This window comes from Eleutherodactylus coqui, chromosome 1 (assembly GCF_035609145.1).
Source record: "Eleutherodactylus coqui strain aEleCoq1 chromosome 1, aEleCoq1.hap1, whole genome shotgun sequence".
Lineage (NCBI taxonomy): Eukaryota > Metazoa > Chordata > Amphibia > Anura > Eleutherodactylidae > Eleutherodactylus > Eleutherodactylus coqui.
In genome coordinates this window covers 173,371,648-173,396,239 of record NC_089837.1, presented here as the reverse complement: position 1 = coordinate 173,396,239, position 24,592 = coordinate 173,371,648, and the positions used below count along the sequence as shown (strand labels likewise).

Below are 24,592 nucleotides of genomic sequence, written 5' to 3'. Positions count from 1 at the left end.
CTGTAGAGGGAAACGGTTACAAGTAAACTGCCTGTGTGCTCCTGCAGCTTACATCAGCAGGGAGGAGGTAAAGGGCTGCAGGAATGGTCTCTCTACTGTAAAAGTTTATTCTCGCAGCAGGATGCGGACCCGTGCCCCTGCACAGCCCTGTGACTCACCCACTCCTGGCGGCTCCTCTGCTCTGTGATGCGCCGGCTGCTGCTCAGCCGGCGCGTCACCACTGACATTTCTGTGCGGGCATCTGCGAGACCTGCACAGAAATAGGACATGCCGAGATTTGTTTTCTGCGCATGTTTTCAAGCGGACGAATCGCGGCTGTGTGGATAGGATTGCATAATGCAATCCTATGGCAGTGGGCACGGGCGTAAATTCTGTGGGAAACCCTTCTGCGGAGTTTACACCCTTGTGCAGGAGTCCTTAGGCCCCATTTCTGCGTTATGTCTCTGGGGCTTTCCAGTTCTCTGTTTTTGGAACAGAGGAACTGACATTAATGCCATCTGCACACGGGGCGAATTTGAATAGCGAACTCCAAAGTGGGAGGCTATCTCTATATTCCGCAGCAAATCCAGCACATAGCATGCTATGACAATACGCAACTTCCTGCCCATGAGCAAGTCCCGCGGCTATTCCACAGTCCTCATTGCAGAATGGTCGTGGGAGCCGCATCATCGCCATAGCGACGACGCAGCGTTATCTGTATGGCGCTTGCAGCACAAAAACACCCTGGACAGGTATGCTGGGGACACCCATCGGGTCCAACTCTGCTGCGGCATCCGACCCGGCTGTGTGAAGGAGGCCTGAATGGAACCCTTCTTGATTTTTCTCTACACTGATTTCAGCATTGAAAAATCCGTTTAGTTAGGTATACACATTTTTACAGTGATCACATATGGGCTTTAAACCTGCAAATGGATCTTTTTAAGTGGCTTTGCGGACTGACAGCCAGGCTCCTGCTCTAACAGCTAGGAATGGAGAAACCTCAGATCCTGCCAGTTTAATCCCTTACATGCCACAACCAATAGCAACTGTAGCAGTGCGAATGCAAGGTACTAACGAGTTCCCATGGCAGCCAGAATTCTGACTAAGAGTAGTTTCACACAGGCGATCGCTATTTTGCTGCGAGAAATTTGCGGCAAAATCGCATCTTTGTTACTGCGATATTTTTTTTTTTTTCTTTTCTCATCGCATGAGTGAAAACATCACAGATGGGAATGAAACCATTGTAAATCATTGGTTTCATAATCGGCTTTTTTACTTACACTCACATCAGGCGGAATTCGCACGATTTTCTCACTTGTGTGAAACACCCTAAAGCCTCCATGTCTGACATGTAACTCGGCCTATTAGACACTGAGGGCAGCAGGGTCTAATAGAGTGGTGATATAGGCCTAGTAGAATGGACTGCTGCAGTGTACTATCCTAGCAATTGAATGATCACATTATCAAGCCCCCCCCTTCCTTCCTGGAAACTAAAAATGGTGGTTAAAAAAATAAAGTAAGTGGAGAGATTTTAAGTTAGCCATCAATCCAGCTAGCAAAAAAAATCCTCAGAAATCCAGTTTTTTTATGGTGTGGTGGGGGGATGCGTTTATTCTGTTTAACTTTTTTTTTTTCCTCTGTTCCAAAGACAGAGCCTAGAAATAAAAAAAAAACCTCTAAGATGGATATAAAAGTAGATCACAGTGTGCAGTGTTCATATACACCACAATCATGCATATAAACAAGAACTTCTGCTCTTCGCTACTAGTTTAACATCTAAATTTCATTGAGAATATACGGCATTGTTTCTACAAGTCTTGCACACCTCCACCCTCAGGCAACTTTATATCAAAGTGATGCTAAGCAAAAATTGTATGGAAGTCAAATTTGCCAATCAGATGCATACTGAAGTAAATTCCATAGGCCGGACTCGCATGGCTGTATGCGTAAAACCCTGCGTGAGATCATATCTCGCACACTATCTTGTGCGGAAGGGCTCATTCACATGGGCATATTACACACATGTATTTCCCAGCGTAGCATGCGGTGAATGGAGGCAATGCAGGTCTAATGACTTTTTATTCTTCCATTCACATCTGCATTGGAACTGCGAGGAGACATCCGTATAAAACGCAGGAGAAATAAGTCGCTGCGTGCTCGGTTTCTCCCGTATTGAAATGCCTTTGAATGGACAGCGTTTAATATGCAGCCCTGCGCTACACAAAGCAGGGGATTTGAAAAAGTCATACCGCGCATGTCCGGGATGTCAGAATCCCAGGCATGTGCAGTGCCAATCGCAGCCTGTACATGCACTCTGCCGGCAGAGCGAATGGGCAGTGAGGAGTACAACACAGTGACTCGCAGCGTTGTACTCCTATGCCTGTTTAAATGAACCCTAATATGAGGCAAAACATATTGCATTCTTTCTTTTGCGCTTGCGCATTTGAAAATGCATACACACACATGTGAGCGAAAATGCATAAGGCGATGCATTTGCCTGCAAATTATGGCGTATCGCGCCGTAAACTCGTGCTTGTGTGAGCCCTACCTTATACAAACTGTATAAGATGAAAACATGATGAAAAGATGAAGTTTTCTTTTACATTCAATCAATCCCATGATGCATTAGCTAAGATTATACAATTTTTGCATGCATGGAGGACTGTTTTAAATTTTTATTAACTTTTTATGTGCACTTAAATAAGATACAAACCATAAGCCTACAGTCAGGAGGATGAGCTATGATCTCCTCTATTAGAACTGTGTGATCACCAGCCCCTCTAAAGAGCTTGTGTGAATTAGAAAATGCATCTGCCACCCCAATACATCTGAGCTGGTCAGAACTGAGATCACAGAAGTAATGGCACTGCCTCAATATCTTGGCCCCTTGAGGTTTGTAGATTCTGGTGCTCTGCAAACCTCAGAGCTTACAACCCGTCCAGAAAAGTAATTTGCAGCACTCGCCAGTACTTAAAGCTTTGCGGTTACTTGATTCCTTTTACTTAGTAGAAACCAACAGTGTGAACAGCATCACCTGCTGCGCCTAAGCAATAGAATAAAGTAACCACAAATGTTTCAAGTACTGGTGAGTGCCACATATTCTTCTGGATGTTCAGTCTGGAACTCTGCAACATCTCCGAGTAGGACACATGCCCAGAATGTACAGGCATGTCCTGCGGTTCAGGCAGCATGAACCTGGTGAGATATATCATCTTAAGAGAATCTGGGTTCTTGTTTTTTTTTCCGTTAAATAGACTAGTCATTAGAGATGAGCGAACGTACTCGGTAAGGGCGATTTCGCAATTGAGCACCGCGATTTTCGAGTACTTCACTACTCGGGTGAAAAGTACTCGGGTGCACTGTGGGGCGGGGGGTTGCGGAGGGCAGTGGGGGGTAGCAGCGGGGAACAGGGGGGAGCCCTCTCCCGCTCCCCCCTGCAATGCCCCGCTCACCCACAGCGCACCAGAGTACTTTTCACCCGAGTAGTGAAGTACTCGAAAATCGCGGTGCTCGATTGCGAAATCGCCCTTACCGAGTACGTTCGCTCATCTCTACTAGTCATCAATAGCAAAAAATTGTGTTCATGTCCATTGTTTATTAGCAGTAGGAAAATATTAACTGGTTGCTGTGTATGTCATTTAGCCACCCTACGCTTTGGAGACCAGAGTATGGCAGCTATATGATTGAGGGAACTCCTGGACAGCCCTATGGTGGAACAATGGCAGAGTTTAATACCGTGGAAGATAATATGAGGAAACGCCGCCAGGAAGCCTCGTCATTGCTTCTCGACAATGTTTCAATTTGCACAATCACTTCCTTTCCAAGGTAAAATTTGGTGTAGTGATGTGTTAGAAGAAAATGGTTGTCAGATTTCTGCATTTCTGAGTTCTTGAAAAACTGTTAGCTTTATAGTGCAGTGCTATTTGCTTTATTCTGCAAGTACAGTAATGGTTCACCTGCTAAACCCATGGCTGCCTCCTAGAGCTGCTGATGTGATGCTAAGCCTTCTAGCATTTGTGTCTTTTTAGACTGGGATGTCCTGGATTCACGTTGCCAGAATTTCCACCAACTCCAGTGGAACAAGGAGCTTCCAAATCTCTCTTCTTTCCAGATGAAGCGATTAACAAACATCCTCGGTTTAGGTACTGTTTAGGTTGAATAATCTACTAGATCTAAGAGTTAATAGGACTATAGTCTAATATCACTCAGCAGTACAAATGTATACAAAGTGTTTTGATCCGGGTGTTGGTTACTACCCTATATGAAAACAAATTGTCTGTTCCCAGCACCAAGAATAAACAATTCTCAATTTCTAGTATTCTGTGAAGGCTGGAAGAAATAATAACCTTAAAGGGGTTGTCCCACGAAAGCAAGTGGGGTTATACACTTCTGTATGGCCATATTAATGCACTTTGTAATATACATCATGCATTAAATATTGGCCATACAGAAGTTATACACTTATCCCCTCCGGTGTTGGCGTCCATGGCGCTGACCGAAGCCTTCTTCTACTTCCATTAGACGCGCTTGCGCAGTCTGCTCTTCTGTTCTGTTGAATGGGGCCACTCTGGCGTGCTCGCGCCGCACAGGTACGCCGGAGCGGCCCCATTCAACAGAAGATCAGACTGCGCAAGCGCGTCTAATGGAAGGAGAAGAAGGCTTCGGTCGGCACCATGGAGACGGGGACGCCAACACCGGAGGGGGTAAGTGTATAACTTCTGTATGGCCAATATTTAATGCACGATGTTTATTACAAAGTGCATTAATATGGCCATACAGAAGTGCTTAACCCCACTTGCTTTCGTGGGACAACCCCTTTAAGGCTACAGTCACAACTGCGTTTTGACTTTGTCACACTTCCGTCTCTGTTCTGGTTGTCCCAACCCACCCCCCCAATTTATTTTAATTTGTGGGGTTTTTTTTGGTTTTTTTTTAAAGTTTTTGTCATGCTTCCTTTTTTACCAAAACAAATAGACTTTCTGCAGTGCTATATGTTCCAGTAAAAAAATAATAAATCCACATATGATAGAGCAGAAACTAACTGGAAGCATTCTTTTTTTTTTTTTCCTTTAAATCATTTGAATCAATGGGGGAAAAAGTTCATTCTGATTTTTTATTTTTTTATTTTTACCATTCTGTTTCTCTGCTCCAACAGAACAGAGGGATGGAACTATGACAAAGTCAAAATACAGGTGTGAACGTAGCCTGACCTTCTTAGTTCATGTTGAACAGTAGTTTTACATGGGACGACTGTACTTGGTAGCCATCCCAATGATTATTGTGCCTGTGCTCTCACACTAACAATAATCGCTGACTGAATGGAGGCAGAGTGCATCAGATTCTTCTTCAGCGCCCGCCTCCACTCAGAGTAAATGGGTTTTCGACAGTCGCTTGGCTTTTAGGTGAGCTGAAAACCAAGCAAGACAAAGGAAGCTACTCTTGCTCACTTGCCCTCCCTAGTAAAGTGTTTACACAGAATGACAGTTGTCCATAATGTGTTCTTTAATTACTTTTTTGGCCACTTAGTCAGGTGACGGTCAGACCGTGTAATGGTACCCTTACAAGTCACTGTACTACAGTAGTTGTCTTTGCTCTTACAATTAAAGTCTCACGCTTTTGCTTTTCTGTTTTCCACAGTACTTTAACCAGAAATATTCGACATCGGCGTGGTGAAAAAGTGGCCATTAATGTTCCGAGTGGGTTTACTTTTCCTTTTTCATTGTGGTTTTGTTTATTTATCTGATAATCGCTTACAGTGCCTTTTTTTGTTTTGTTCACACAGTTTTTAAAGACAGAAATACTCCCACTCCATTTATTGAAAGATTTGCAAATGATCCTGGTGCCGAAGCAAAAGCAGCATTGCCAGATCATATTTACATGGATGCCATGGGCTTTGGGATGGGCAACTGCTGCCTCCAGGTATGCCACAGCGGGCGTGGTCATAGAAGCATTTTTAACTTTGTTTCCTAGTTCTTCAAACAGTAATAGCAGGAGCTGGCGATATATTATGTATACGTGCCCTCCTTATATTTTTTCTTTGTTTCTTGCATTAGGTAACTTTCCAAGCTTGCAGCATTTCAGAAGCCAGGTATCTTTATGACCAGCTAGCGACAATATGCCCAATTGTGGTAAGTGTGTGTATTTTACTTATTTCATCTTGTTTTTAGAATTGAACTTCCTTCATCCTTTTAATACCCCTTTTGTACTAAATGGTAAAACTAGCTGCAACACTGACTTTTCATCTCTGCCTTCCAAGAGCTATAGTGTTTTTGTGTGTGTGTGTGTGTGTGTGTGTGTGTGTCCACCCCCTTACAACGTACATAATATAAAATGTTTAATATGTATTGTAGTGTATTATGCCTGTCAGGGTAATGCTCACAGGCATCCTATTGGGTAAATAGTTGGTGGCATTACCTAATAGGTGTACAAAGATGACAGACCTGGGAGCCAATGGGATGATGGGTAACTCTCACGCCAAATACTTGTATGCCATGGTTATTATTGACTGCACTATCTAATGAGTTAAAAAGGCAGGATTTCTATACTTAGCTGTAATAGACTTACAAATGTCATTTTCTGATGCCATATTCCCTCTCTCGTATATGGAAATTATATACGATACTGCCAGGGAGTATTTCTTGTAACCCGCCATACATCGATGACCTGGTCATTAATGGAGGGTAAGAGGTGGAGGACACTGAGGGTAGATCCAGATGTGCCAGATCTGCTGTTCAGATTTTGTAGGATCGATTTTGCTCTTCATATAGTACAATATCACATGATGGGGGTTTAAAGCAGCATCCATACATACTGGAGAACTTGTGCAAAAGGAATCGGCACATGCTATAGATTTCACCCGTTTTAATGCAGTAGGGTGAAATCCACATCTGGACTGACCTTTTAATGTTTCCATTGATGTATAAGGAGATCTTGGAGAGGATCCCGTCTGTGATGCCAAGGGATTAGAGAACTTGTAACAGCAGGGAGTGGTTGGTTGTGTCAAAAGCTGAGGCTTGGTCTTGAAGAAGAGCAGGGGACTGTGCAGATCAATAGTGGTGGGGAAACAAGATTGTAGCTGGTGGAAAAGTGGCTTGGATGAGGGATGGTAGGAAAGTTCATGAAGTTTAGAGCCCGGAAGAAAAGAACCATTTTAGAACTACATGTAAAATAAAGATCTGAATCAATGAAGAAGTAACTTCTTGTGAATTAATTTTTTCTTCATTTCCCTGATATCACGAGGTGAAATCTGATCATGGACTTTGTAAACTTGAAAAGCATAATGGTATGATGGGCCATAGTTCTAAGATGGCCTAGAGCTAGAACTATAGTTTTTGAAGTGGCTAAGCAACAAGCCAACTTTTGCCTATTTTTTACATGTGTAACAAGCAGTGCAGAAACACCACTGATTTGCATTGGGGTATTCAGACCTCTGTTTTTCTCATGTATATTCACTTACATGAGAAAATCGCAGCATGTCCTACTCTGGGTCGTAATTCAGACAAATGTGATTGTGCAAATACTCAATGAGTATGCATGATGCATGTGTATTCATTATGTATGAAATCAATGGGACCTGCTTGCGTGCTTTTCTTGTTTTGTAACCTCATGAATAAATGGAATTTCATTTGCAGATGGCTTTAAGCGCTGCCGCACCATTTTACAGAGGCTACGTATCTGATATAGACTGTCGGTGGGGAGTGATATCTGCCTCTGTAGATGATCGCACTAAAGAAGAAAGGGGCCTGGAGGTATGTAATATTACTATTTGGTTTCTGATTTGCTTCTCTGCTCTTAGAACTTAAACTATTTACTCTATTTATGGCTAAATTAGAACTGATGCATTTTGTTTTGTCTTCTGTAGCCTCTGAAGAATAACAAATATCTGATCAGTAAATCTCGTTATGACTCTATAGACAGTTACCTGTCTACCTGTGGTGAGAAGTACAATGACATTGATTTGACTATAGATAAAGATATCTATAGCCAGCTAACAAGAGAAGGTAAGATTTTCAGCGTCATAAAGATGGTAACCTACAGTGGACATAGTCTACACACCCCTGTTGTAATGCCATGTTTTTGCCGTGTAATCTCTGAAATGATTTATGTTTGGATTTTTTTCTTCTATTTCCACCTCCAATGGTGCCCATTATCATCTGTATATTTCTACTGCAAAAAATAAATAAAATGCAGTTGCATAAGGATGTACACCCTAAAAGTAGTACTTTGAATGTTGTCCTGAAGTCAAGTGGTACATCAGCAGCCTTTTTGTGTGAGTGTGTATTAGCATGGCAGATGTTGAGATGCAAAGGCATCTCATGTGTATAGCCCTTTGTAGGTCAACCCACAGATCTTCAATGGGATTTGGGTCTGGCCTCTGTCAAGGATATTCCAAAACTTTTTTTTTTTTTTTGTTCTTCCCCTTCTGGCAAAGCCATTCTTTTGTTGATTTGGTGGCATGCTTTGGGTCACTGTCATGCTGAAAAGTGAAATTCATTGTCAGCTTTTTAGCAGAGACTGATATCTGGAACTGTTCCTAATTCGCCCCAGTTCAAGAAGCAGAAAAACTGACCCAAATGATAATGCTGCTTCACTGTGGTTATGGTGTTCTTTTGGTGATGCACTGTTGGTTTTGCACCAAACATACCTTTTGGAATTACGCCTTGGTGTCATCAGACCATAACCCTTTCTCCCACATTTGGCAAACTTGCTGTTGGTTTTGGCAAAACCTAGCTGGTCTTGGATGTTTTTCTCTGTTAGAAAAGGCTTCCATCTTGCCCCCTTCCCCCTACAGTCCAGACATATGATTGACATGAGATATGGTTGTCACATGCACTACACAACCAGTAATGCCAGAAATTCCTGCAGCTCCTTTAATGTTGTTGTAGGCCTCTTTGCAGCCTCCCGGACCAATTTTCTTCTGGTCTTTTTATCAATATTTGAGGGACGTCCAGTTCTTGCTAATATCACTGTTGGGCCAAATTTAATCCACTTCTTGATGACCATCTTCCATGGTATATGTAATGCCTTAAACTTTTTGGTAGCCTTCTCCTGACTAAAACCTTTCAACAATCGGATCCCATGGATGTGTTGTAAGCTCTTTACGGCTTCTGCTGAAAAATGAAAATGAGAAAATGTCAGGAAAATCCTACTGGAATAGCGGATATAACTCAGTAAAAAATTCCTCCTGCGCTCTTAATCGGGGTTTTTTTGCAAAAAACCCCGATTAAGAGCGCAGGAGGAATTTTTTACTGAGTTATATCTGTTTCTTTCCCCATTTGTGTGGTACAACACCCACTGGGGTTTTTTCTACTGCTGCATCTCCTCTTATGAGGATTTTTGGGGACCTTGCATTAAGAAGAACATCTATAGTTCTACAGGTGACCGGGGATCATTGGTGCAAGCGGGTTTTTCTCCCTGAGGTGGGAATCCCGCTTTGCACCAGGTGAGTAAAAATCCCCTTATTTCTCTATTTCGGATCCCTGTATGGTGGCGCGGATCTACACTTTGAGACTGGAATAGCGGAGCTTAATAAGGGGTAAATCAGAATCACTGTAAATAATGACAGCAGAGTACTGACTACTGTTTAACAGGGGCTTAAATGTGATTGGCTAATTCTGAACACAATAACCTCCCCAAATATGAAGGTGCTCACATTTATGCAACCACATTATTTTAGTGTATTTTAGTTTTTTTTTTTTTTTTTTTTTTTTTAATGATTTCAGGTTTTTTTTCAATGGCCATCCTTTCATGTAGATCGACCAATGGTCCATGTGGGAATAAAAAAATAAAAATTAATTTTCTATTGTCCATTTTCATGAATGAGATTAAGAGTTTGTGGACAGCATATGTGCAGGATCAACTTTTTTTTCTTTTTTCAAAATTCGCAGACACAACACTGCAACAGTCTTGTGAATAAGTCCATCTGGTGGCGGAGGGCGGGGGTGATGTTTACATGCAGTCTCAAAATTAACTTTGAGTGAATTTAGTAATAAAAGCAGTAGGTGTTAGCCTACCACAGCGATTTTATCGTCTGTCCACAGAGCAGATGCCACTGATCTGACACTTGGCACCTAAATGCTGAAACACTTACCAATCAGGAGAACAAGGGTCCTGAGCTCCCCAATGGAGCTTTGTGCCATCTCTGGCTGTCCCATAGAGGTGAATAGTAGCAATGCATGCCTGTGACTTCACACAGGGAGATTCAAGACCCCACCTTCGTGATTGGTGGAGGTCAACCTCTAAGGACAAATATTCTTCCAGTTTTTAAAGCGAAGGCAGGGTGGCTATTAAGTATTATTGAGTTCATTTCAGTACAACTGTACTTTTTTTGTGAAACAGGAATTGACCATCTCTTGGCTCAACACATCGCACATCTGTTTATCAGAGATCCTCTGACATTGTTTGAAGAGAAAATACATCTGGATGATGCCAATGAATCGGACCATTTTGAGGTATGGTAGTAGAGGATGGGGGGGAGGGATATTGAATATGCTAGTACCCCCTTGTATAGAATACTTTCCCAATTACTTTTGTTTAGTAAGTCTTACGATTTAATGTAACAAATGTTTCAGAGAAAAAGCTGTGTAATCCCAGACAACCATAGGGATCTTAGTACATATGCTTGTAATCTGATGGAAACTCACAAAAGGCACATCATGGAATTGGGGTGATGCTTGCTAAATGACAGAATCTGCTTCACGTACACTACTGTTGATCATAATCTGCATAGTATGGAGTCTATTTCATTGTCTTATCCTGCACTTTTTTTTTTGATTTGCAGAATATTCAGTCAACTAACTGGCAGACGATGAGGTTTAAGCCACCTCCACCCAACTCTGACATAGGTTGGAGAGTAGAGTTTCGTCCTATGGAGGTCAGTTTGTGTTCCAGAAGTAGCGCATTTAACTGCTAAATGTACCCTTTTTATACAAGATGTTGGATAACTGTTGGTTACGTGATCGCTCGGGATATCGAATTGAAATAGTTTTTCAGTGCAAACATGGCCACTGATGAGCTGAAATAAAACTACTAGCAACCTTAGCAAATTAGTCACTGGTTGGTCAAACATCGTCTTCTGTAAAGTCATTCGTATTTGAATGACTTGTGAACTAATTTGCCAAGATATCATTCATAGAGGGTATCTCCATGCAAACCACTATAGAACTATCACTCTACATAAAGGCAAACAGACTATCTGAACAATAGTTGTCTAGACTGTCTTCTCTCTCTTCGTCATAGCTGCACTTTTTGCATAATGTATATATTTTTTTCTTTTTTCTTCTCTCCAGGTTCAGTTAACAGACTTTGAGAACTCTGCATATGTAGTCTTTGTGGTTTTACTGACTAGAGTAATTCTTTCATACAAGTTGGATTTTCTAATTCCATTGTCAAAGGTAAGTAACATGAAACTGGGTGGAGATCAAGGGGGTAGTTTAACAAAGCCATCTGTGACCATTTTCTGACATAAAAAAGCTAGAAAACCTTTTTTTTCTTCTAGTAGTAATTTTATCTTTTTGGCAGGTAAAATTTTTATTTGGCTCGTAATTTCAGTTTAGAAACCAATGGCTTCTGGTCAACTTGGAGATATGAAACCTCTGTTTAAAGCCTCTTTCACATGGGCTACAAGATCTCGCTGCAAAACACATGTATGTGAAGCCTAATGGGTTCTTTCAGGGTACAAAACCTCGCTCATGTGAAAGAATCTATTGGAAACTATGATCTTCACATTGTAGTGATGATTTTGTAGCCTGTGTGAAAGAGGCCTAAAGGTTATTTCTGTAGCTCAAATTTCAGCTCAAAATGTAGATTATATCATATCAGAAGCTAAAAATCTGTAAAATTTAAAGGGGTTGTCCCGCGGCAGCAAGTGGGTCTATACACTTCTGTATGGCCATAATAATGCACTTTGTAATGTACATTGTGCATTAATTATGAGCCATACAGAAGTTATAAAAAGTTTTTCACTTACCTGCTCCGCTGCTGGCGTCCTCGTCTCCATGGAGCCCGCCTAATTTTCGCCGTCTAAAATGGTCGAATGGCCAAATTAGACGCGCTTGCGCAGTCCGGGTCTTCTGCTTTCTTCAATGGGGCTCCGTGTAGCTCCGCCCCGTCACGTGCCGATTCCAGCCAATCAGGAGGCTGGAATCGGCAATGTGGACCGCACAGAAGAGCTGCGGTCCACGGAGGAAGAGGATCCCGGCGGCCATCTTCAGCCGGTAAGTATAGAAGTCACCGGAGCGCGGGGATTAAGGTAAGCGCTGAGCGGTTTTTTTTTTATGTCCCTGCATCGGGGTTGTCTCGCGCCGAACGGGGGGGGGGTTGAAAAAAAAAAAACCCCGTTTCGGCGCGGGACAACCCCTTTAAGGCCATTTACACAGGACGAGTGTTGGGCAAATGATGCCTGACACTCCACCCTGTGTCTCTGCACTCCTGCATGGGAACTAGCACTGCTGGCTGGCTCACGGAACAGCCAGCAGGGGGGGTGGGCAGTGCAGGAGATTTCTCTCCTCTCGCTCCCCCGCCCCTCTCCATTGAGATACACAGCGGCCGTTCACTATGGAACGGCGGCTGTTTAAACTGAACGCTGAGCTTTATCGCTCATCTTTTATGCAGCATAAAAGATCAGCTTATTGTGCAGTTTAAACAGCTGCCAGTCCATAGTGAACGGCCGCTGTGTATCTCAATGGAGAGGGGCAGGGGAGCGAGAGGAGAGAAATCTCCTGCACTGCCCACCCCCCTGCTGGCTGTTCCGTGAACCAGCCAGCAGTGCTAGCTCCCATGCAGGAGCACGGAGACAAAGGGATGAGTGTCAGGCATCGTTTGCCCGAAACTCGTCCTGTGTAAATGGGCCTTTAGATATTACAGGAAGCTCTTTAAATTCAGCGCATCTTTCTGTGAAAAGCTGTTATTTATAAGGTTGACTGGCTGTTCAGAAGAAATGGAAAATGTGTTCCTTTTGTCCTGGACTTCTCATCCAGCCAATCAAATTGCATATGGAAGATGTCGTATAGAAACTGTGCCATAATCTAAGTTAAGATGCTGTTCCTGTAGGTAATGGGGTGTCAGAGGGAGAGATATAATTTGTAATACTTGCCCACTCCCCAGTTCCCATGTTGTCCACCAGTGAAGATGTGACTCTTCTGGGTGATGTGCGTGAGCTCTGCCATACAAGAGCCATCTTCTTCATGCCCAGCATGATCTTCACCGGAGTGAACCATGGAGCGGGTGGGGATAAAATTTACATCCCACTGACTGTCACCTACAGGGACAGCAGCATAACTTGGTTTATGGTGCTGTTCCAACATGACAGGTTCCTGTTGCATATTTTCCTACTACAATAGTTAAATGGTTTTTCCCCACAGGTTGATGAAAATATGAAAGTGGCCCAAAAAAGAGATGCTGTTCGGCAAGGAATGTTTTACTTCAAAAAAGACATTAGCAAAGGTACATACTATAATTTGTTTATCAAATTTGCCTTGTTATGAAAGGTTGATTGTAGGAGACTGAGTGATAGACTTCTCTTCAGAAAGTGTGGCATGACCTTTAAATTCAGCTGTAAGGTTAAGGCAAAGTGCAACTTTCAATATCCAGGTGCTATACAGTAGGCGCCCTCCATGGGCTTTGTTACAGGGGCTCTTTAACTTGGTTCCTTTTATTTAGATTTGCTTTTATTTTGCAATACTGTATTTAACCAAGTCTGCGAATCGGCAAGCAAAACAAATTACTTGCATAACTTCCTATTGTAATACTTGGCAAACTGTCCTAGGCCAGAGCTGCAGCGCGCCCTAGTCTTCTAAAATTACGATAAAGTTCTTCAGTCTTGCAGCCCTATGGCTAGTCCTGCCACCTCACCTCTGTGATGAGAGATTCTCTTCATAGTTCAACAGTTATTGCCCTCCAAAGGCATGCATATCTCACTCAGTGCTTGCATGAATAGATCAAGCAACTTGTCTAAATGCTTATCGCCAACTACTGTAGCATTATTGAATCATGTGTTTCTTTTTTTGCACATAGCTGGTAATGTTGCTGTTGATGGCTGTTGTACAGCTGCTAATGGTACGGAAGCTGAAACTGAAGAGTACACCCTGATGAGCATTGATACAATCATCAATGGCAAGGTAATGGTTTACATATAGGTATAGTATTAGTCTACTATGTAAACAGCCATTCAGATACTAAGGTTTAATCTTCCACTTTACAGGATGGGGTGTTTCCAGGTTTACTCCCAATACTCAATTCCTACCTTGAAAATATGGAGGTTGATGTAGACACTCGCTGCACCATCTTAAACTACCTTAAGCTTATCAAGAAGAGGGCATCTGGTAAGATTCTCTGGAATACATTAACTTTTTGTACATGTTCGTCATCTTGCACTGTAAGGGTGTTAGTAGTTATGCAACAGCTGCCTGTGTGAACAGGTAGAGTAAAGTCCATGTGCTTGCTGTTTGGTGGCAAGAACTGTATTTGATCCTGTTGGTTGGAATTATTCCCCACCCCCTACCCCTCCTCAAAAAAAAATTATATATATATATTTATATTTGGGAAAGGCTTGTATGTGATAGGATCTGCAGCTGTGCTTTGCACTAAATATATGGCCATGTGCATGAGCCTGAAGAAGTTATTAGTTACCTATGTTCTGCTTTCACGTATATAGTGTCCATTTATAGTGCTGAAGCTCGAAAAGGACCGTAAACTTTTGTTATACAATCTTTAACATGACAGCAGATTTTAATACAATCAAGAACTGGTATCACCTATTATATGAAGCTGAGGAACTTGTATTTGCAAGCTTTTGGTGCACAGAGGGTCCTTCATCAGGCATAAGAAATGAAGAGCTAAGAGAAAGGCGCAGTCTTTAAATAATGTTGTACCCAGACAGTTCATGGGGGGTGATGCATTGCATGGAGTAGGTTTCCAAGCTCGGTTCATCTTCCAATAAATCTTCCTTGTTTTGTAGGAGAACTGATGACAGCTGCCCGATGGCTGAGAGAATTTGTGGCATGTCATGGAGACTACAAGCAAGACAGTGTGATTACTGACAAAATTAATTATGATCTGTTGGTGAGATGCAATCAGATAGCTAATGAACAGGTTAGCTGTCCAGAGCTGTTGGGCTTTTCAACTAGGATAAAGCAAAGTGGGAACAAAAACACCCCCCTATGATGTAACTATGTGACAAATGGCTCCTGAAGTGTCATCCATTGGTTGAGCACTATCTTGTGGGTATGGTGACCAAGAGACAGACGCTGCACACAAAAAAAAAACATGACTGAAAATTTATTTTATGCAGTAGTAGCGTAATAAATGAATCCTATTAACCTTTATACAGTCTACATGTAAATAGTAAAATATTTTTGACTAACAATGTATTTGTTTAACATTGTATCAAGTTACTGTGAAATCAACTTACAATTTGTATGTATCCTCTGGGATTACAGCTCTGTTCATTAATTCTACACAGTAAAGTACCAGTAGCTGTGTGTCATAAATTACTGGCTTTCTATTCTTCATTAGGAATGTACTGTATACGATAACATCCCTTTTAATCTCCAAGACCTCAGCAGAGTCTTTTACGCACAAACATAGGCAAGTAAGAAAATTCTGCCAGACCATAAAGCTGATGAATAAGTTGATTTGGTTCCCATATGAAGAAGCAGTCAGCTGAAAGGCCTCTGTGCTGAAGCAAGCACATTTTGCCCAGTGGACTGGATTTGCCTCGGGGAGACCTGCATTCCATGACTTGTCAAAGCCTTTTATTTCCACGGTAAAGAACAGCCAGTCCCACACTCTGCCGGTTTTAGGCCAAGTACTGCTTGGACTCGTTCACCCTAGTTCATTCAAATTGACTTCAAGATCCTTGTCTTGATCTACAGTAGGATTTACTGCTAGCACTGACCCGAGCATGTCCAACTGACAACCTCACTGGCCTTAAATTTTGAGTGTTTTATGTACAAACCAAATGTTAGCCTGATTTTTATGTGAGATTTTTGTAATTAACTATTGCTTGTAATACTGCACTTGTTTGGTTGTACAAGGATTCTACCCATTTGTATATATGTGAATGGATTCTATTTGAATGTTCATGCAAACCAAGATTATTTTAATAACTAAAATATGAAGTGGGCTGCAGCAGATATGATGTTTAAACTTTCTTTTTTGCATTCCACTAGCTGAACCTATGAACCTTGCCTGATTTTATGGGTGTGCTATAAAAATCTGGAGAAGATATGTTAAATGTTCTATAGCGCTATTTTAATCCTGATGTACATTTAAACAAAAAATATATACTGGTACCTACTGCATTGGTTTGTTCTTTGACATTTAATGGGGGGGGGGGGGGGGGGAGTAATGTATACCAAATTGAAATGTTTGTCGTTTTGATGCAGAACTCGGCATGCTGTTACATCTCGGGCAGATATAGAGTTGTGGCGTGTTTTTAGATGAATGGTCTTGTCACCGGAGGCCCTAAAATGGATTACACCCTTGGCCTAGAACAGGGTTCTCTGAGGCTACTGGTGTGTGGTGACCTCTTTTCTGCTTGTGTAGAGCTTGTTGACCACTACACGCCTCTACAATGCAATCAAAGAGATTTCACCAAGTTGATAGAATTTGAGAGGGGGCGCATTATTGGAATGCGAGAAGCTTGGTGCGTTGCCCACAACCTATCCCATCTAGATTTTGGGACTAGTATATACATGAAAGCATGTACACAAGACAACTGGGCTCAGGACGCTCTCGACAACAGAGGATGGTTTTATCTGACAACTGTTTCATGGTCTGCCAGCCAGACACAAGTGGCACCAGCGTTACAGACCCCTGTATCTATCGGCACCATTTCCAGGTGCTTGACAGTCGGCACATTCCAAAGCTCCAAGGTGTAGTAAATACAGCTCTGTGAACCAGCCCAGTGACTGAACTCCTATAACTCATACTGCTTTGCTCGGAGTCTGCTGCCCGATGTGGAACCTCTCTACTTTTACAGGTGAGGGCGTTCGCAAGCTGTTACATGAGGTAACACCACTTCAGGATTTACATACTGCAATCCTATGACTTTTGGGATGTCTGTGTACCTAAAATTCACTGTGGCTTGTCACAAGTAAATATGTTACAAAATGCACCAACAAGCAAATCCAGGTATACATATGGTTCAGTTAATTCGTAGAAAAGCTGAATAAACTCCCCGAATAAGAAAATCTAAAAAAGGGCAAGAGTAAGGCCTCTAACAAAGGGCGTTTGCAAAAACGCTGTGTTTACAGCACAGCTGAAAACTCTGCCCATTCATGTCAATGGGAGACGCACAGCTGAAAACTGACAAGTATAGAACATGCAGCGCTTTCAAAACACAGCATTTTTCAACGCAGCATTTTCAGCCTTGTGTGAGCAGCCCCATTGAAATAAATGGGAGCCTTGTACAGCGTTTAGCACAGCGCTGAAAACGCTGCTGAAAACACTGTACAAAAACGCCTGTGTGAGGGGGGCCTTAGTGTGCTATAGCAGGCCTACAAAACACAGGAGCTGCACTGCTTACAGCCGGCAACTGGACATCTCTGCTGAGTCACTGAGATGTTTCGGTGCTGGTTGTAATCAGTGGAGCTCCTTCTGTGTTTTGCAGGGCAGTGATGCAGGGTGTAATGGCACAGCAGTATGCATAAAACGCAGCACATTTGTGAGAACTTATTTTACAATGTTGAATAAATGTATGAACAATATCTGAATGTAATTATAAAAATGTCAATTGTGTAAAGCAGTTACATCAGCTAAAGGTGGCTACTATTGAGGATTCAGAAATGTACTGTTAAAGGGGTTGTCCCGCGGCAGCAAGTGGGGTTATACACTTCTGTATGGCCATATTAATGCACTTTGTAATATACATCGTGCATTAATTATGAGCCATACAGAAGTTATTCACTTACCTGCTCCGTTGCTGGCGTCCCCGTCGCCATGGTGCCGTCTAATTTCAGCGTCTAATCGCCCGATTAGACGCGCCTGCGCAGATAGGTCTTTTCCCTTCCGCTCGGCAGCAGCGGCGTTCTGGCTCCGCCCCCTTGTACGCGGCATCGCGTAGCTCCGCCCCACCACATGTCCCGATTCCAGCCAATCAGGAGCTACGCAATGATGCGTACAAGGGGGCGGAGCCAGAACGCCGCTGCTGCCGAGCCGAAGGGAAAAGACCCATCTGCGCAAGCGCGTCTAATCAGGCGATTAGACGCTGAAATTAGACGGCACCATGGCGACGGGGACGCCAGCAACGGAGCAGGTAAGTGAATAACGTCTGTATGGCTCATATTTAATGCACGATGTATATTACAAAGTGCATTAATATGGCCATACAGAAGTGCATAATCCCACTTGCTATCGCGGGACAACCCCTTTAAGGGCTTTATGCCCACGGCAATGTCTGCGCAATGCAGCGGTTTACACATTGCAGCCCATACGTTCTGCTGGCAAAGACCTATGTCTCTGTCTGGGAACTGATGCTTACAAGATAAAAGTGGTGATGGATGATGAGGACAGCACCTTGGGATAGAGAATGTTCAGGGAACGATATCAAGTTCCTAAGGAGATCTTCTCCAATCCTCATATGCTCCACATCAGTGAAAAGCTGCATATATGGAGGAAAATAAACCCCATCATGCGGTGGGGGTACAAACCAGTTAGAAAAACAACAAAATGTGCTCAAACTCTACAAGTCCAGAGGGGGGAGTTTGGACCCAGTATTCAGCTGGGTATTGTCCTCTCTCCTGAGTGAGTACCCTCTAATCCTCTGCATTTAGTTGTTGAAGAAGAAAATGGTGAATTGGTTACGAATGATGTTGAAGGCCAAACTTTTAAATTCCTGTTTTGTATCTGCTTTCTCTCAGAAAGTAGATGGACCATCAACTGATCTTCCCTATGCTATCTATAAACAGAGATGGTGAGAGAACACTTAGCTAGCTTAAATGAATTCAAGTCTCAAGGTCCGGATGGATTACATCCTAAGATGCTAAAGGAAGCAGCAAACGTAATTGCTGAACCACTCGCTGTAATCTCCTGAAAATTCCTGGTGAACAGGAGAAGTCTCAGAAGATTTGAAAAGGGAAAGTGTTGTCCCTATCTTCAAAAAAGGGAAGTAGGCGGATCCAGGAAACTTCAGGCCTGTGAGCCTGACTTCTATACCGGGAAAGATCTTTGAACAAATTATTAAACAGCATGTATGTAAGTACTTGGATAAAAATGGAGTAATTAACCAGACAGAGGCAGCATGGGGTTGTAACAAACAAGTCATAGCAGATGAATCTAATTTCCTTTTATGACAATCATGACTGGATTGATCAGTGAAATGCAGTGGATATAGTATATCTTGACTTTTAGTAAAGCATTTGACAAAGTATGAGTAATCGTACTCAAAGAGTAAATGGCTGCGCATTCAAGTGAAGAATGTATCAAGTGGGGTACCACAAGGCTCTGTCCTAGGCCCAGTGTTGTTCAACATTGTTATAAATGATCTGGAGGAGGGAATGATGGGAAATTGATCAAATTTGCTGACGACACAAAGCTAAGAGGGATGGTGAACACTAGGGAAGAGGGGCTATTCGAAAAGATCTAGAAAAGCTTGAATATTAGGAGGCAATTAAAAATGGTATTTAACAAGGAGAAATGCAAAGTCCTACATCTGGGCAAGGAAATGTACAAAAAAAAGCACATACAGAATACATGTGAAAAAGACTTGGGTATATGAGGTGCTGCTGATAAGTCTTTGGCTTTACCCAGAAAGAAACAAGATAGGAAAATGAAACTTTACATTTATTCCACATACTCTCCACTGATGTCAACACACTTGTTACATCAGAATTCCAAGTTCTGTAAGCCTTGCAAAAATAAGGATTTCGGTTGTGCCTCAAACCAGTCATAGCAGCCATGGCATCAGAAATGGTGTGAAATTTGGTACCCTTAAGGTGTTTCTTCAGGTTTGGAAACAGATGATAGTCGGAGGGAGCTAGATCGGGTGAATAAGGTGGGTGGTCAACCAGCTGGAAGCCCAGCTCCACCAGTTTTGACGTGGTCGTTTGTGCAGTGTGAGTGAAAGCGTTGTCTTGCAGGAACAAGATTCTTTTGGCCTTCAGAGCTGCCTTCAGTTGGTCCAAAAGTTCAATGTAATACCTTGCATTGATGGTGGAACCATTTTGAAGGTAGTCCACTAGCAGCACGCCTTCCTTATCCCAGAACACAGACGCCATCCCCTTAGTGGCTGATTTTTGTACCCTGAACAACTTTGGGTGAGGAGAACCACTGTGCCTCCACTCTTTTGACTGCTCCTTGGTTTCAGGGTCATACAAATAAATTCAGGTCTCATCCAGAGTGACCAGTCGATCCAGGAAGCTCTTATCAGTCCGCAAACACTGACAAATGGGCCGGGAAGTTTTCACTCGCATGCTTTTCTGATCTGTTGTCAAACATTTGGGGACCCACTTTTTAGATAGCTTCTTCATGTTCAAATGTTCATGGATAATGACACAAACACGTTCACCAGAAATCCCCATGAGGTCTGCTATTCCTTTAGCCGAAATTCGACGATTCTCCAGTATGAGGTTGTGCACAGCATCGACGATCTCCAGAACAACAACCTCTCTTGGTGGTCCAGGACATTCCTCATTATTGGTGCTGAAGTGGCCCGTTTTAAATTTGGCAACCCAGTTCTTAACTGTAGAATGTGAAGGGCATTGATCCCCCAATGTCTGCCACATATCACCATGAATATCCTTCGCACACTTTCCTTGCAGAAACAAGAATTTTATCACTCCTCTGCCCTCGTTTGCTGTGAATATCACCTTAGACTCCACCATTTTGTTTTCCCGCTTGCCTAGATCACTGTTGCCATAAGCTACATACACAAAATTTTGAAAACATATATTAGACACATAAGGCTTTCATGTAATGTAACATTCGTTACCATAGAATCAAAAAAAGAACACAAAGCCAAAGACTTATCAGCAGCCCCTCGTACTAATAGATCATAGACTGGACATGAGGCAACAATGTTATGCAGTAACCAAAAAGGCAAACACAATTCTGAGATGTATTAAGAAAAGCATAGAGTCTAAATCACGTGAGGTAAATATCCCCCTCTACTCTTCCTTAGTCAGACCTCATCTGGAATACTGTGTCCAGTTCTGGGAACCCAAATGTAAAAAAAGACAGACAAACTGGAGCAAGTTCAGAGAAGAGTTACCAAGATGGTGAGCGGTCTGCAAATCATGTCCTGTGAGGAACGGTTAAAGGATCTGGGAATGTTTAGCTTGCAAAAAAGAAGGCTGAGAGGAGACTTAATAGCTGTCTACAAATATCTGAAGGGTTGTCACAGTGCAGAGGGATCAGCCCTATTCTCATTTGCACAAGGAAAGACTAGAAGCAATGGGATGAAACTGAAAGGGAGAAACACAGATTAGATATTAGGAAAAACTTTCTGATAGTGAGGATGATCAATGAGTGAAACAGGTTACCATGGGAGGTGGTGAGTTCTCCTTTAATGGAAGTGTTCAAACAAAGGCTGGACAAATATCTGTCTGGGATGATTTTGTGATCCTGCACTGAGTGGGGGGTTGGACCCGATGACCCTAGAGGTCTCTTCCAACTCTACCATTCCATGACGCACAGACTGAGCATCAAAATAATCAATGAAAAAGCTAATGTCTACTATGATGAAAGATGTAAAGCAGTATCACCTACCATTGATGCACATTCAAATCGGGTATATGAGTAAAGCCCCATTTACTTAACACAGCGGCTGTTCAGAATTGAACAACTGCTGTTTACACTGAATGATCATTGTTCAGGATCTTATGCAGCTTAAAATCCTGATTGATGATCGTTCAGTACTGAACAGCCGCTATGTTAAATGAATGGAGAGGGGCTAGGGAGAGCGAGGAGAGAAATCTCCAGTCGCCCCGCTGCATGCCAACGATACTTGCTCCTGTGCAACAGCATGGGAGCGAGTACATGCAGGGACGAGTGTCGGACATTGTTTGCCCAACAGTCGTCCCATGTAAACGGGGCTTAATGCTACAGCTGCATTCAGCAATGAGGCTTCACCTTTATTACATGCTAAAAATCTTTCAAATACATTATCAACCATTTGTGATTAAAACCATTAGGGGGCAGCAAAGCACAAAAAAGAGGGCAAAGGAGGAAATCCTTCTGAAGTATATAAGGCCACTCTCATACAGGTGTTTTATAAAAACCGGAATGTTGTCAAGGATGGCCTGGGTTCTCTCTCTCCGCCTCTGGTTGGGGCTCTCCAGTAAGTGCAGCTGCGCACCCTTCACCGCTGACGGAACTGTCTGGCAAGGACCATCGCTATGTGCTGTGTGGTGAGGGCCTAGTGCCACATGCCCACCAGACTTAAAATATGGTTGCCACCTGCAGGCTCTTGCATTGGCGATTTTTTTAGTCACTATGTTGAGCCCTGCTTTTAGTAGGAGGGAGTTATAGAGTTTGTATTTGTTTCTGCACAAGGGCACATTCACATGATTTATATGCTCGTGCGAGTTTTACGCATTGCACACAAATTTCTTTTTTTTTCCCTTTGCAGCATTATTACAGGGGATTTTTTTTTTTTAAATCGCAGAAAGGCCTATCTTTGGACGTTCTCTTGGAACTGCGATGTAATCTTATATACCGTATATTTTTTTACTTTTTTTTCTCTAATTGCAAATGAGCAAAATCTCCAAAAATGGTACTGCTGTGAGGGGGAAAAAAAGGAACTCATGTAAATAATGGGTTCTGTCTCAACACACAAAACTTGCACGATTAAAATGCCTGTGTGAAAGCACCCTAAGGCTAACTTCACACAGGTCAGCGTGAGATGGGGCTGTGAATCCCATCCTCAGATTGCTCTCGCCATCTATTTTAACTTCCTGACGTTGTGAGGCGTTTTGCAGATGGAAGGATCCTCCGCCGCGGCGGAGATTCACTGAGTTTTCAACGGGAGATCTCACATCGCATGCACTTTGCACGCGGTACGATGCTGCCGCCGGCCCTATTGAAAGCAAAGGGCGCTGCAATGCGAGAGCACGCAGCATGATAGTACATGCCGCGGTATGTTTCCTGCATAGCATCGCAGTGTCATGCAGGAAAGCATTGCTCATGTGCATGACCCCATTCTAAAGAACTGTGTTCATATTTTTGCAGCTCGCAGTGCACAAATCTCACGCACTTTTTAGCGCCCGTGTAAAGCCACCTCAAGAACCATGCCATGAGAATGCTGAACTGCTTTACTAGAGATAGAGACTTAAGGCTACCCTCACACAAGCGTTCATAAAAACGCCGGATTTTTCAGCATTCTTAATGCATCCCATTATTGCAACGGGTGATGCGGTGCATTAAAAACTGTTATAACACACTAAAATAAAACATCATTCTAGTTAGCGTGTGTTAGAACACTCATCTCAGAAGCCCACTTGAAATCAATGGAGGTTCAGTACAGTATTTTTCCAAGTCTCTACAGGTGGGAGTCACTTTTGAGCAGCTTCTGTCTAAATGCAGAAGTATAAGGTAGCACAGAATTTAATAGGCTAAAGTCTTAACCAGAGACTCGTGTGAGCGGGTCATCTTCACTTAATGGTCATTTGCTTTTTAACAAGCGCAACAATTCCTTTAGCAGGAAAAACTCTTCCACCGGGGCTCAAAATAAAATAAGATTATAAAATTTTGACGTTAAGCTAAAAATATGTTTAACCGTCATGTTGTTTTATTTACTTAGGGATGGAGGCAGCAACTAGGATCTCAGAGAGCTGGACTGAGTCCGAATGAGGCCTAAGGGTGCGTTCACATGAGCGTGTTTTTGTGCGTACATACGCACACAAAAAAACACGCTTCTATTTGCAATATTGCATTCCTATGCTTTGTGCACATGTCCGTACTTTGCAGGTGCGTGCCTGCAAAGATAGGACATGCGTGCACCATAGGGAATGCACGTATTGTTTCCTTCATTCCCACTTGTTAAAAGATTTCCCTGCTGCTACATCTGCCACATCTGAGAGGACAGCAGGAGAACACGCGGCTGTGCCCCAGCAGCTGAAGGGAGGTGAGTATCTATTTCTTTTGTTTTTTAAACCACTTTCATTTGATTTTCAGGGAAGGGCTTATATTCAAAGCCCTTTCCTGAAATCAATTGCCGGCAGCAGAATCCTCTACCGCAGCTGATGTGTGATAGCTGTGGTAGAGAGTTGAAAAATTCCTCTGCTGCATCTGCCACAGGTGTGGCAGATTAGCAGCAGCGAATTCTTTTAACTAGCAGGGATGAAGGAAACATCTGCTGCATGTAGATGTGTTCTTCATCCCCACGGGGAACACAGCAGCGGCTGACAAGTAATTTTTTTTTTTGTTGCACTACTTTTAACCCCTTAGTGACAAAGCCTGTTTGCGCCTTAGTGACGGAGCAAAATTTTGGAAATCTGACATGCGTCGTTCAACGTAGCATAACTCCATAAAGGCTTTACATATCCAAGTGATTCTGACATTGTTTTTTCGCCACATGTTGTACTTCATTTAGGTTGTAAAAAGAGACCGATATAATTTCTGTATATTTATTAAAAGTACCAATATTGGAAAAATTTTGAAAAAATTGTCATTTTTT

At 42.6% G+C, this 24,592-nt stretch overlaps 1 protein-coding gene and 1 long non-coding RNA gene across 2 annotated transcripts in view; one reads left to right on the top strand and one right to left on the bottom strand.

Moving 5' to 3' along the window:
- Nucleotides 1-16,276, top strand: part of GCLC (glutamate-cysteine ligase catalytic subunit) — a 34,354-nt gene extending 18,078 nt beyond the window's left edge. Inside the window, exons 3-16 of the mRNA XM_066603825.1 lie at nt 3,622-3,804; nt 4,008-4,121; nt 5,617-5,675; nt 5,762-5,898; nt 6,033-6,107; nt 7,611-7,727; nt 7,841-7,979; nt 10,318-10,430; nt 10,760-10,852; nt 11,268-11,372; nt 13,341-13,422; nt 13,993-14,096; nt 14,180-14,300; nt 14,936-16,276. Coding sequence (XP_066459922.1) covers nt 3,622-3,804; nt 4,008-4,121; nt 5,617-5,675; nt 5,762-5,898; nt 6,033-6,107; nt 7,611-7,727; nt 7,841-7,979; nt 10,318-10,430; nt 10,760-10,852; nt 11,268-11,372; nt 13,341-13,422; nt 13,993-14,096; nt 14,180-14,300; nt 14,936-15,141 — 1,648 coding nt within the window. The 3' untranslated portion in view covers nt 15,142-16,276. The remainder of the gene's footprint in view (nt 1-3,621; nt 3,805-4,007; nt 4,122-5,616; nt 5,676-5,761; nt 5,899-6,032; nt 6,108-7,610; nt 7,728-7,840; nt 7,980-10,317; nt 10,431-10,759; nt 10,853-11,267; nt 11,373-13,340; nt 13,423-13,992; nt 14,097-14,179; nt 14,301-14,935) is intronic.
- The window catches only part of LOC136628165 (uncharacterized), a 115,496-nt gene continuing 99,891 nt past the window's right edge, over nt 8,988-24,592 (bottom strand). The window contains exon 3 of the long non-coding RNA XR_010792858.1: nt 8,988-9,089. This is a non-coding gene — a long non-coding RNA (uncharacterized lncRNA). The remainder of the gene's footprint in view (nt 9,090-24,592) is intronic.